The sequence below is a fragment of the Chelonoidis abingdonii genome, chromosome 9 (assembly GCF_003597395.2).
Source record: "Chelonoidis abingdonii isolate Lonesome George chromosome 9, CheloAbing_2.0, whole genome shotgun sequence".
Lineage (NCBI taxonomy): Eukaryota > Metazoa > Chordata > Testudines > Testudinidae > Chelonoidis > Chelonoidis abingdonii.
The window spans coordinates 3,219,925-3,232,770 of NC_133777.1; the positions used below are offsets into that span (position 1 = coordinate 3,219,925).

At 41.0% G+C, this 12,846-nt stretch overlaps 1 protein-coding gene across 1 annotated transcript in view; it reads right to left on the bottom strand.

The window, feature by feature from the left end:
• Positions 1–12,846, bottom strand: part of TSC2 (TSC complex subunit 2) — a 45,260-nt gene that overhangs the window by 18,234 nt on the left and 14,180 nt on the right. Inside the window, 13 exon segments of the mRNA XM_075069136.1 lie at positions 3,286–3,380; positions 3,609–3,711; positions 4,054–4,147; positions 4,616–4,805; positions 5,484–5,618; positions 6,426–6,548; positions 7,825–7,978; positions 8,586–8,692; positions 9,054–9,176; positions 10,161–10,277; positions 10,626–10,781; positions 11,796–11,877; positions 12,705–12,808. Of these exon segments, the coding sequence (XP_074925237.1) occupies positions 3,286–3,380; positions 3,609–3,711; positions 4,054–4,147; positions 4,616–4,805; positions 5,484–5,618; positions 6,426–6,548; positions 7,825–7,978; positions 8,586–8,692; positions 9,054–9,176; positions 10,161–10,277; positions 10,626–10,781; positions 11,796–11,877; positions 12,705–12,808 (1,583 nt within the window).

The following is a 12,846-nucleotide window of genomic DNA, read 5'->3' on the forward strand; positions in this document are numbered from 1 at the left end:
TAAATGTTTTGTTACCTATAATTTAAATATAAATAGAAGAGAGCCATGCAATACTGTAGTAGACTAATAGGGACATTAGAATTTGAAGTGTCAAAATCACTATTTTCACAATAGTCACTTCTGCGCCTCCTCCCCCTCCCCCCCCCAACATGTTATCACAAACAAGGAAAGTATTTGCAATGCAATTCCAGTGACAGTCTGATGCTTATTTCCTGTAGCCTAACAACACTGATTTTCAGGTAGAGAAACTTCTAGCCATCATATTCCTAGCCAACAATTTAATATTCAAGGGACAAATTCAGAAACAGGAGAAAAGGATTTACGATTTTCAAAGACATGATATGGCCAAATCAAGAGTCAATGACCAAACTATTTTCTTCGGTCATGAAAAAAGTAACCATTTTGTAAGGCCTGCCGTCACAGCTTTGTCCCTTAGATACAGTATCCTGGAGATGCACTGATGGTGAGTTACTTTATATCAACAGACTTCTGTGTGCCTTCTTCCCAGCAATAATCAAATGAACCATTCTCTCTGCCTTGCAGGGAAGGTTTGCACACAATCCTAGCAGAAAACTGCAACATTCATGCTTCAAGTTGCCTTTGGAAGGCTGTAATTTAAAAGCCGGTTAACAAAGACTTAAACTTGCACAGAATGCAACCTTTTTATCCTTGATCTTTACTCTGCAATAAAAGAAGCTTTTGTGAATAGAACACCACTGAATCGAAGCACAGGGCAATGTAACACCACCACAAGCAGCATTGGTAAACCACAGGTCCTCCATGAAGCTTTTCCAAAGCATATTTTGTGGACAGACCCGATTATTATTTTGTGAAGAGGTCATGCAAGCATCCCGCATGCAAGCTTACCCTGCCCCCACCCACCCTTGCAGCAAAGTTTCCAAGTGCAGATTTGCTCTTGGATTCTCCCCTTTTGAAGTGCCACTACCTGCGAACCACATGTTCTGACACACTGATGCTGCGGGATCGGAAGGCATCAACTGCAGAGGCTTCTTTCAGCTCTTTCACTGGAGGAGAGTTATTCAAGCCTTGCCTTGCATTTTTGGCTATTCTTAAACTACTAGGTGAAGAAGCACCAAGCCCCGAAAGAGGTGTAATTGCACAGGTCACAGGAAGGGAAGAAATCATTGTAGGGATGGAGGTTGAAAGGTCACAGGGTCAATATTGGGGAATCCCAGAGGGTGATGTAAAACAAAACAAAAAAAATGTCAAAAAGGAAAAATTAAAACATAAAACCAGGCAGAGTTGAAAGCATAAAAATCACTTTTGAAAACAAGATTTTAAAAAACACTACAAACAAATGAAATTAGTACAAATAAAAACTGATGTAAATGATAGTTGGAATACTACACTGCATTGAGGAAGAGAAAATAGGTTTGCACTCAGATTTGGTATCAAGGTTTCTCCAGTCTGAAGAGCTGGGCTTGTTTCAACTTCCATTGTGTTACTCTAACCAGGGGCTCTTCTGCAATATTATCACCGTTAAATAAGACTTGTATAGAGACTTTATCCTGAGATCTCAAAATGCTTTTCATATATGAAGCCTCAAAATATCCATTTGAGACAGGCAAGTATCTTTGCTCTACCTGTCTGGAAACTGAGGTAGAGACGTTAAGAGACTTGCCCAAGGTCTGAAAGTGAGCCAGTGATTAAGCTGGAAACAGAACCCAGGTGCCTTGACTAACCAGTAATAGTTTCTCTCAACTGAGACAAAACACAGTCATTGCAAGTGATCTCCTCCCTTGCTTGTGCGTAATTACAAGCATGAGGAATAAGGTTCTTTTCCCAAAAGGCTTTGGGACACTGGATACGAACTAAGCTTTCTAATTTGTCCTCAATAAAGTCAGACCCGTGGACCTGATCCTGAAAACCCTCACTCACAGAAACAGCATCACTGACTGGGACTTCTTCCATAAACAAGGGTCTGCAGAGGAGTACATGTTACTATCCAATTACAGTTTGCATCCCCCAAGAGAATTTTGCAGAACTAGCTAGGTTAACAAGGGCAACAGCCTTTCAGACTTAGTAGTATTCCAACCCAATGAAATTAAGTAAGTTTTGGGAAAAAGATTAACAAACTGCAAAATGAGAGATGATTGGCAAAGTGTCTATTCCAAATTTTAAAAATGAAACAAGAAGATGAAGGATTAGAGATTATTAACTTGCAAACACAAGACAGAGTTTTCAGCTATGGTATTAAGGCGAGGATGGTGTTTCTTTGTTACAAGATCCTTATTATACTTTGCAGTTAAAGGAGAGGCACTCTCCCCAGAGCATTTAAATGTTATATGGCCTCACTGCAGAAAAAAAGCTGATGCAAGTTCAGTGAACCAAGTCAAAGAGGAGTCCAGTGGATAAGACACCTTTGCAAAACACTGAGTGACTTCCAAACTACTTCGTCCCTCTCAGCAGATGCTACTTCAAAATGTCAACGGCTGCTTCAAATAACATGAATACTTGAACGGACTTCAAGGTTCTACCTGAATTGATGTACTGATTTCAAAACACTCCTTCCTTGTGGGATCAATGGGTTAAGATACTTTACAGTGAGTTGCCTGTTAGCTACAAAGATTTTAAAAAGTGGACACTACCGCCTCTCCTCTTGCGAAACTGAAATCTAGACTCTACTGCCCTATAGAAACTTTCCACGGCAGACTGGTTTGTCATTCTAGTTTTCTTTCCTTTCAGAAAGGATCAGAGATCCAGTACTCTCTTCTTCACAGAATAACAGAGCAGCAATAGGTCAAATTCTGGATCTACCAGAGTTTAAACTAGGCAAAAATAAAGTGGTGGCGCTCATAATCCACCCAACTACTCCAGTTTGTACACATTGCTATTAAAATGATCTGCAATGAAAGAATTTAAGCATCCACTGTCAAACTATTATTAAGGTGCAGAATTAACAAGCGACTGAGATGAACAGAGCATGCACCCTCTCGCTATTTTTTCAGCCAGCATTAGGCTGATTCACAGTCAGCGGACAGAATTATTTTTAGAATGCAAGCTTACATTCTGCAGAAGTTGATGGGGGCAACCAGTGATGTCTTAGTACGAATACATACTGTTGACCACCAGCTCGTTCTGACCTTAGGTTTAACAACAACTTAGACTGCCTTAATGCAGAACATTCTGGTTATCAGAAAGATTACACAGCATCTTTAAGGACACAGACAGTTCTCTTCAGAAAGCACAGGAAAGCATTTGGCATTTAAACAGCTCCTAATGAAGAGCTACCCATAGCCCCAACTGGAATGGAATACAATTTACCTTTTCGGCCTCTCGTTCAGACTTGTACTGCGACCCCTGAAACTGTCCTTCTCAGGGGTGTCATCAAATGAGAGGAGGACATTTGACCGCAAGCCCTGCCAATTTGGACACACAGATAACGGTTCAAACAGTTGGTATTTGCAGCCCACACGCCATGAGCCAATGCTCAAGAGCTACATTTGATTTTGAAATTCTAACATATTAGTAAGTACAGGTGTTATTTTGATGTAAAATAGAATCTCTGTAAATTGACAGCAATAATGCCCACAGATTGCAGTTCTCAGAGCACCATTTGTACTGCAAGATCCAGCCATAGCTGTTACCTTTGTAATGTAGGGAACAAAGTCTTTCCGGAAGGGCAGGCGACATCGGATGAACCACATAGCGATCACATGGTGTGCCAGGCACACGATGTACTGGTTAAACCTGAACAGGGGAAGATTTCAGTAGTTTAGTGGTGCAATCTGAACATATTTTCAGAAGAGATGCAGTTCAATACTAATATTACAGAGGTGTGGGAGAGAATAGTACTGTACATTCAAGGGGAAAAGGAACTTGGAGTGCAATTAGCAACACACACTATTTATCTTGAAGCTAAATCTGGCCTTCCCTGAGCAACAAGACCCATATATAAAGGTATCACAAACAACTATATTTTTCCTCTGTAGGTCTTAGAACACTTTACGAAAGGTAAATAAGTCTCATTTTCCCCAATTTACAGATGGGGAAAAGGAGAGGAAAAACAACAAAAAAGATTCGTGAACTTACTTGGAGGGATTTGTGTATGGCAGAGAGATGGCAAACACGCTCGCATACTGCTCAGCTGCAAAGTTCCTATAGAGGTGAGGCAGCCTGGCTAGAGCTGGAACAGTTCAATAAGAAAATCATTTGTGAAGTCTGGATGACAGCACTGTTACTGACTCAGAATTTAGCTGAAGTATCTGGCATTTTCTAAATCATTGGTACCAAAAGGAAAGCTAATGTTACATTACGTTCTGTAAATATTATTTTGCAAGGCGTAAGCTACAAGGAGGGAAAGATAACCTCAGATTTTCCAATTCTCTGATGTTTTAATATGTAAAGCATGTTTCTTTTTTCTCAGTCTGCATGTGCATTAGGTTGAGCAGCTGGGTTACATGAGCAAGAGTAGACTAGATTTTAAGATTTTATGGCAGTTGCAGCACATTACAACTTGTTCTAGGGTTCACTGTATTTCTGGTATTTGACCTTAAACTAAACCAAGATGATGATACTCATGCTAAACAACACAGTTAGCCTTTTCACAGCCACTGAAGAACATAAGTAAAACACAATTTCCACTGCAACTTACTTGAAAGAAATTCTAAGAGAGGTATTGCCATGTTTGCTGTAGCAGAAATGTGGGTTAACTTGACTATCAAGACTGGGAGTGCCTTTATGATGATGTCAGGCATCTCAACGCTGCATACTGATAAAGCCACAACGCACTGGTTTGCACAGCGATAAATTAAGCCATGTTCCAGGCAATAAACCATTTCACGCTAGAAGAACAGAACAGAATATGCTCGGTATAATAAAATAAGACCAGGATCCATCTGCCACTAGCCTGCAACAAATCTCTAGCATTTCTACATACTAAAATGCTAGTTGTGTGTTGGTAATTGCATTGTTAGGGCCAGCAGCTAAAAGAATTTTTACCAAAAATACACTAGCAATTTGAGACTACAATCTCAAGAGGAAAAAAAAAAAAAGTCACAGGTGTTTTTGCACTGCTGGATACATCTTGGCTCTAAATCTTAGACGAGACATTTGTCTCCTGAACTTTTTGAAATAATCAAGTTTAAGATTACAGTTTCTGACAGAATAAAAAGGGACAAAATGTTTAAGGCTTTTCTGCTCCCTTCTGATGGTTATCAGGGTCTTTCAGACCGGGAGAAAGAACAGAATGACTATGCAGGGGATGGCAACTGACTATACAAAGTGCTATTAAATACACAAAGCTCAGAATGTGAATAGAGTTTTACTAACTTCTCTCAGTTACAGTCATCCTACGTTACTTTTACTTACACTGGGTACACTGTTTTCTGGCAGAACTGCCCTTTATATGTCCAGAGCAAATGCTTACAGGGCAACTGGACATTTAGTCTCCAAGTCTGAGAAAAAAGTGCACTGGAGACAGACTCAGACTTCACCTCCCGCAGCCCATCCCATTGCCATACCTGTTTAGCTTTGTCCAGGTAATTATGGTAAGAGATCAATGCAGTCAACACTGGAACCACAGCCAGGTGCAAGTCATTGCGGGAGAACCCGTCGGGAGTGCCACGCAACCTCTCAGCTGTCTTTTTGTCTGTAAGCTAATCAGTTACACACTGGGCTTGAGTACTTTTCGTTTCACATGCCTTTTCAATTCAGGTCTTTTGGGGCACATTTTCATAGTACAAGAGCAGTACAGGGTTCCATTATGAAACAATATTAGCTTTCAGGTCCCAGAGCTCAATCATATATGTACTAGGATCTGGATGCTGCACTTGGAGCATAATCTTCACAGTAAAACTATGAAATAAATCCCTTAGCTAACTTTGCACAGTTTTAGTGTGGGGGGACAGATTTGCAGAAGCAGGGCCGGTGCAACCCATTAGGCGACCTAGGGCGCTGATATTTGGGGGGCGGCTACTGCAGCAGCCGAACATCCAGTCACTGTGGTCATCGGAGGTATTTTGGGGGCAGGACCTTCTGTCGCCTCTGTTGGGGGCGCCATTTTGGGGGCAGGACCTTCTGCCGCCTAGGGCGCCAAAAAGGCTGCTGGCGCTCCCGTGCAGGAGACCATTATATACATCTAGAACCTCAAAGCCTTACATGTAGGTCAGTTTGTTTGGGTTTAGGGTCAAGTGTCCTCAAAACTCACTCAGTGTATGGATCCCTTTTATAACTATAGTCTTTAGTAATTGAAGCATATGGACAGTTAAATATCTAAAGGAATTTAATTATCCCTAACCCAAAGTTTTAAGCTAAAGGAAAGGGGTCAAGTTTTGGTGAGGGGGAGGAGGGACAGATTAATCCCAAAAATATAGGGTATAAAATAAGGAAGCCTCAAGGCAAACACATTTCTATTAGAAGTAAATTGTGGTTTCTAGACCCCAGGAGGACACACTGGTTATTACCATGGAGCAGAGTGCAGAGCACAGCTGGTCAAGGTTGCAAGGGGAGGTTAAAAACAGCACTTTGTAGCGGAGAGACTCTGGTAACTTGTTGAGAACCAGTTTCAACACCTTCCAGTCTGTCTCCTGGAAAGAAGGGGAGAGAGTTTAGTAAGGAACAAAATAACTTTCCATGGGAAGCTTTGCATGATTTGTGTGTTAAATTTGAAAATAAAGCCCATCAAGTGTCAAACAATGATTTGTTGTTTATTTCTGTGATCCCTTGTTTCTCCAGCCTTGTTAGTTAGTAAAGATCCTGCTTTTATTTGATGCATAGGTTACTTCCAGGGTTCCACCCAAATGCATCCCCTAGCTCAGATGTAGCATGGACATTTTGATACCATAAAATGGACTGATCTCCAAATAGATAGTGAAAACAAGCAGAAAGAGTCCGACCCGGGCCTTTTCTACAAGTGCTTCCTCCATCCGCCAAAACAAAAAAAGCGATTCTAGCACTCAGGACAACTCCTGGACCCAAAAAATGAATAAAATGCTGTCCAGAACCAACATTAGTGCACTTCACTTTTTCCTTTCCATACTCAAATCTCTAATGGTGAACAGTTTGTCAACTTAAGTTGAACTTCTAATTTTGGGGTTTTTTATTATTAGTTTTAAATCCTCTTTGAGAAACAGGGTGATATTTTTCCTACTGGCTTTTGGTCTCCGTTAAATGAAAAAAAAATTCATTCTTATTTCCTGTGAAGCAGAATCCAGTGTCGGTCTGCTAGGTTTAGGAAGGGTTTTACTTGTGGTCCTCCAGGTGGCTGAAGAGTTGTAGGATCACACACAAACAATTTTCTGATGGAAAGGTCTGGATTTCAAGAAGCTATTTAGATACCCTCGGCTGGTGTTGGGTATTCTGGATAACACTGATTGCTACATAATTTTAAAACACAGTCCGGTCACATTTTAGGTTTAAATATAATTATGTTCTTTTAAGAAAAATAAAGCACAACAGTATATTAATTGGCTACACTGTGAAATGGTGGGTAAGTCTCACAAATTATACTTTTGAGAAAAAGATTCAGAAAAGCAACCCATCAGACAAGTTTTAAAGCCCTCTGAGTAAACAGATTAGGCTCAGCACTACATATGCAGTTTAATTGGCCACCACAAGTGGATGAGTTAAAAACTCTATTCCTGCTTCTTAGTGTAATGAGTGTCATGATCTTCCACAAGAAACATCCATTTTAAAAAAAATTCAGTGGGAGTTTTTTGGGCATAAAGGGGATAAAAAGCTGACATTTTGGAACATTTCAGCATCAACATTCCAAACACTTGAGTTTTAGACACGTTTCTGATGTCCTTATCAGTACTCAGAGCTCCAAATGTGCGCACAGAACTCCACTGTTCATCAACGTACTTGCTTCAAACACTGCAGAAGGACTCGGAAGAGCAATGAGTAGGGCAAGTAGCCCATCCGAAGAGTGGCATTCTGGGAGGAAACACTGGGGCTTCCTGATGGAGGTGAGAGGGTCCCAGTAGGTTTTTTTTCAGACACCCTTTTCTCTGGTTCTCTACGACATGGAAATACAAACCAGGTCAGTGTTTCAGTAGCCATTACCAGACACGAAAGATGAGAAATGCATATGCAAAACAATAGATTTCAGGGAAGTGACCAAGCCAACTGGTCAGAAACATGCATCGCTTTATCATCTACAACAAAGGCTGCTTCTCCAAGTTCCTTTTCAGAGATCTCTCTGTTAAGAGGGTTAAGTTAAAGAGTCAGTTACTACCAGACTAGGCTGTGCAACTTGAAGTAGCAACATTTCTACAGATCACTGTACTGCATCTTAGTGTAAAACCAGATTTCTCAGTCTCCTGGCAGGAAATTGCAAACAAGGGATTTGTAATCTTTTGCAGAGTAGCTACATAAATCGCAAGCCTCCAGTACACAGAACTCTGACGCTCCTGAGAGCTCTGCATGCCAAGGATTTATAGAACTGATTCTGAAGTTATTTACTAGAGGGAACCCCCATCCAGCAATAACTATGAATGTGGTCTGATAACTGCTGACCAGAATTTGGGAGATGAAAAGAGTTGTAGAGAGACTGTGACAGATTATTAATATACATATGAGAATGTCAAGGTTTCAAAGGTACTACAATGCAATGAGAAACATACACCAAGTCACAGAGGCAGTAGGGGCTAAATCTCACTGCTCCATCCTTGTTGGTCAGGCCAAGACGGTGGAGGGAGTCCGCTCGAAGCATCAGCAGAAAGTCAAATGCCTGCAAGAGAGAAGATTTCTCACTGCATTCTGGAATGACTCAAAACCTCTGCTGATGGACTATTTCCCCAGCTTCTCACCACCCAATCTGCTGTCGTTCCTGGCCAGCAAGAAGATTTGCTCTGCATTGGGGCTGATTCTGTAGGGGCTTCCACTCCCTGAACTCAGCTTCTATGGAATTTATTAACACAGTGCCATCAGCTAACTAACATTTTACTCCAGCACTGATTGTTCTACAGCTACAGAAGCATGCTGCAGAGTACACAGTAATAACTTCCTACAAACGCCCCATCTTCTACCCAGCTAAAGCATTTGTTCTGCCCCTTCTTCTATCATAGTGTTAGGAGAGAGACTATCCATACCTGCAACCTGATGCTGCTAGCAATCGGGAGGCAGTACACATTCTTATAGTGGAGCTCGATGTGATTAATAAGCATTTCATACACCCGAGTGGCATGGCTGGCAGGCAAGCTGTACAGCTTTGTCTACAGAGGCACAGAACAACAGTAAATAGACACACTGAAGGTTTACTTGTTAACAGAGTAGCCCATCTTTGGTCAATCAGCATCAAATGTACAAAGAAAGGCAATGTAAACTGTTCTTGAGGCCAACATGAACAGATGATGCCTCAGAGGATCCTGGGAATCACACACACAAAATCCCTAAACAGATCGATCTTCCCGCTTTTAAGAGAGCACAGCACGTGTGCATTATGGATACCGACATATCTATGAAAACTGTTAGAGTGCAAGTTTGACCTTCAATTTACGAATTGCCTGATAAAGACATTGCTTGGAGGTATAACGCTACACTCCACTGATGCTGCTAGTAGCATCAATAAATAAAGGGCAGGGCAGGCTTTGAGACCGCCTGAGAAAGTGGTGTTTGGATCTTGACAGCCTAAAGTCACTTAAGTTGTTCTTGTAAAATTTCCACTATCTTGAATGGTGAGCGTCTGGCAATACAAGAGATCTGGGTAGTTTTTGCCCAAGGTAGCAACTGAATTAGTGAGATTTCTGGTGAGAAATTTCAGCCACGTTAGAACTCTTCTCATTTTTGATCTAATCTAGACCCAGAAAGTCACAGGTGTGGGTTTGGATCTGGGAATCTGAATTTCTGTGGGGTTAGGATTCAAAAAGATTCAGATCTGAGAATCCAGTTCTGGCTCCTTTCTAACTAGACCCTAGGAACATATCACCAAAACATTTACATTTATGACATGCTGGCTGTTAGTAACTAAAGATTTAATAATTAATACATCTTATGCAAGGTATCCAGTCAAGAATTGAACTAACCCAATCATGGCTAAAATATCCCCTATTCTGTTCGTTTAAAGAGTGGGACAAGTGACTTAGTCTATGAAGTTACAGAAGAGAAAGAATTTGTTATTGGGAATTGACTGGCCAGTAAATAAAGCTCTAGAGACCACTGTTTCAAGGGAGGGATTTTTAAACACTCTGCAGGTTTACCTGGAGAATTACCAGGAGGCCTAGAACAGCTGTCTTCACATCCTCTAAAGCAGCAGAATGAGACAGAAAGTCTCTCTCCTCCAGATCAACAGGAGCCCAAAGAGAACGTGCAGCCACCTTTTAAAAACAAAAGGAGAAATGTTCTTTAAAACCCACATCGGGCACAATGAGACACCGAATTAATTAAATGCCAACAGGTCAGAAAGGCACAAAATAAATGGTCCCACTGAAAGTCTCCTAATATTGTAGATTAGCTTGGATGTGCATTAGCACAGCTGGTTCCAAAGCACCTTTTTGGTTTCCATTAGAGCTCTGGTTTCCCCCAAAATCCAGGAGTCCTACACCATCCCCCAGGATCATATAGATAATTAACTGTTCACCTTCCTTGGTCTCCAGTAAAGCGATTGGATAAGAGATGGAGACAAAGTTATTGGAAGTGTCACTACTGACCAAACGAAGCCTCACCTTTTCTATGATATCAAGCAAGCTGTTAAAGTGATGTGTGTTGCAGCCCTCAGCCAGGTCCACCAATAGCTGAGTGGCCAGTTTCCGGACTTGGTGGTCTTTATCTTCTGGAATATGTGCGAGCTGTGAGATCACCACCACGTTAATCAGCTCCTCCTGTAATAGGATAGACTGTTCAGCAAAATGTCTCCCAGCTCACTCTTATTAGCGAGTTAACATAAATGCATATCCATGATCAAAGAATCATGAGGTCATACTAGCTTTAGTCTTCATTATCTAGTTGTTTAGTCTGCTGGATTTTTTCCTCCAGCCTATTTAAATATCTTTCTAGGTCATCTCTTCAAACATTTAGACTATTGTTGAACTTGGATTCGGCAGCTTAGGTCTTTATCAATCTGACAAAGGTTCTGTAGCTCAACTTCAGCAGACCTCATTCACATGGGATTCACAGGCCTTGTTTTTCGGAGAGGCAGGAAACAAGAGGTAGCAGCCAGTTTAATAGAACTTGGAGGAATCTGAGCAGCGCCTCTCCCACTTCCCTTATGTCAGACACACTGAGCAGACATTCCTTTGAGTTAACAAGCAAATCAAGCAGAGTTCACTGGGCTCTGCTCTATCACAGCACCTGCCATCTTGGATTTCAGTTAAAATGGAAACATGGAGTCGAGTCAATCCACTCACGTCAGATAATATCTTGACCTCATCTTAGTACAAACGAAACTTTGTCTTTACCCAAACCCAGATTAAATCTCCCATTCCCACCACTAAAAAATATGTTTTTCTGTAAAATGAATGGAAGTGACAACCTCTTTGGGAAACCTTAGGACAGGGAAAGAAGGTATCCACAAGATGCACAAGGTGAAAATTAAAAAAAGCACATTGTCAAAAATAGATCTGCTAATATCAACTCTCATTACACATACACCACACTGACAATAGACTTAAAAAAACGCAACTATGGACCACATTTAATATGGAAGTCCTTCCAGTCACACTGCAGAGAAACCTAAGTACAGGGTCCTACATTTTCAGAACCGTTGGACTGACTCTTTAGAACTGCAGAAACTAAGTCTGAAGAACACACACAATTAAATATCAGAAAAACATTTCCACCACCCATTCCAGATCTCCAATTCAAACACCCCAACTAAATATCAATAAAATACAAACCTCATAAAACTGTCTGTTAATGCTCAGGACAAAAGACAAGACATCCAGAACTTTAATCCGAACTGCACTACGACACTCATTCCTAAAAGGGGAAAAACAAACCCAAAATGGACAAAAAAGAGTTAGGGGGAGGCCAGAGGTCATGTTGTGACAAACTCCCTTTTTTCTGGGTTAAGAACATTACAAGCAAAGGCCACGTGAACCTTTAGTGAATGTTCTCTGGATATGAAGTTGCAACACCAAGCAGACAAGGTGCCACCATCAAGAAACACCTGGAGGTTGTCTACGAAAACAAGACTTCCTGTGACAGCACATGGGCAGCCGTACCCATCTCCAAAACTTAAGAGTCAACCAGGGAGAGCATGTGTGAATGGGAGACAGACTCATGTGCCACAACTTCAGAACCACATACACAGGGGAGAAGTGGTCTTTATCTTAATTTTTTTTTTAAAGGAGCCAAAAGCTCTGTAGATATGAGGGGATCATTCTACAATAAAAAAGCATGTTCTGGGGAGCTGCCATTCCAGAACCCCATACTACAGGATATTGTCAAATCAGAAGCATTCCTGATATTTAGAAGGTAGGGTTGTAGTTCTGATACCAAGGAAGATACCACGCAATGGAGCACAGGATAGTTAATTAGAGAGGTGAAGCAGCCAATAGCCACCCTCCACTTCGTTAAACGAAGAAGGATGATAAAGAAGCCTCAGTTGAACATTTTTGTTCTGTTGATTGGACAAAAAGGAAATCCTGTTGACTGGACAAAAAGGAATCACCCCCATATTTCAGCAGCCATTACTAACATTAAAGAGATCCAGAGAGTAAGCTTGTTTTTAAAACAGACAGTTCATTAAACAGACTGCACACACATTGAAACAACCTTTTCTTTTTAAAGCTGCAGTTTCCTACCTGAAGAACCTCTCCATTAACACCTTCAGGTTATGAATCCAGCCATCCTTGGCAGGGTGAATAGACTGAGCTTTGTACGTTATTAAGTTTAGTAGAGAAGATTCCTTAAAACAAAAAAAACAAACCAAAAAAAAAAAAAAAA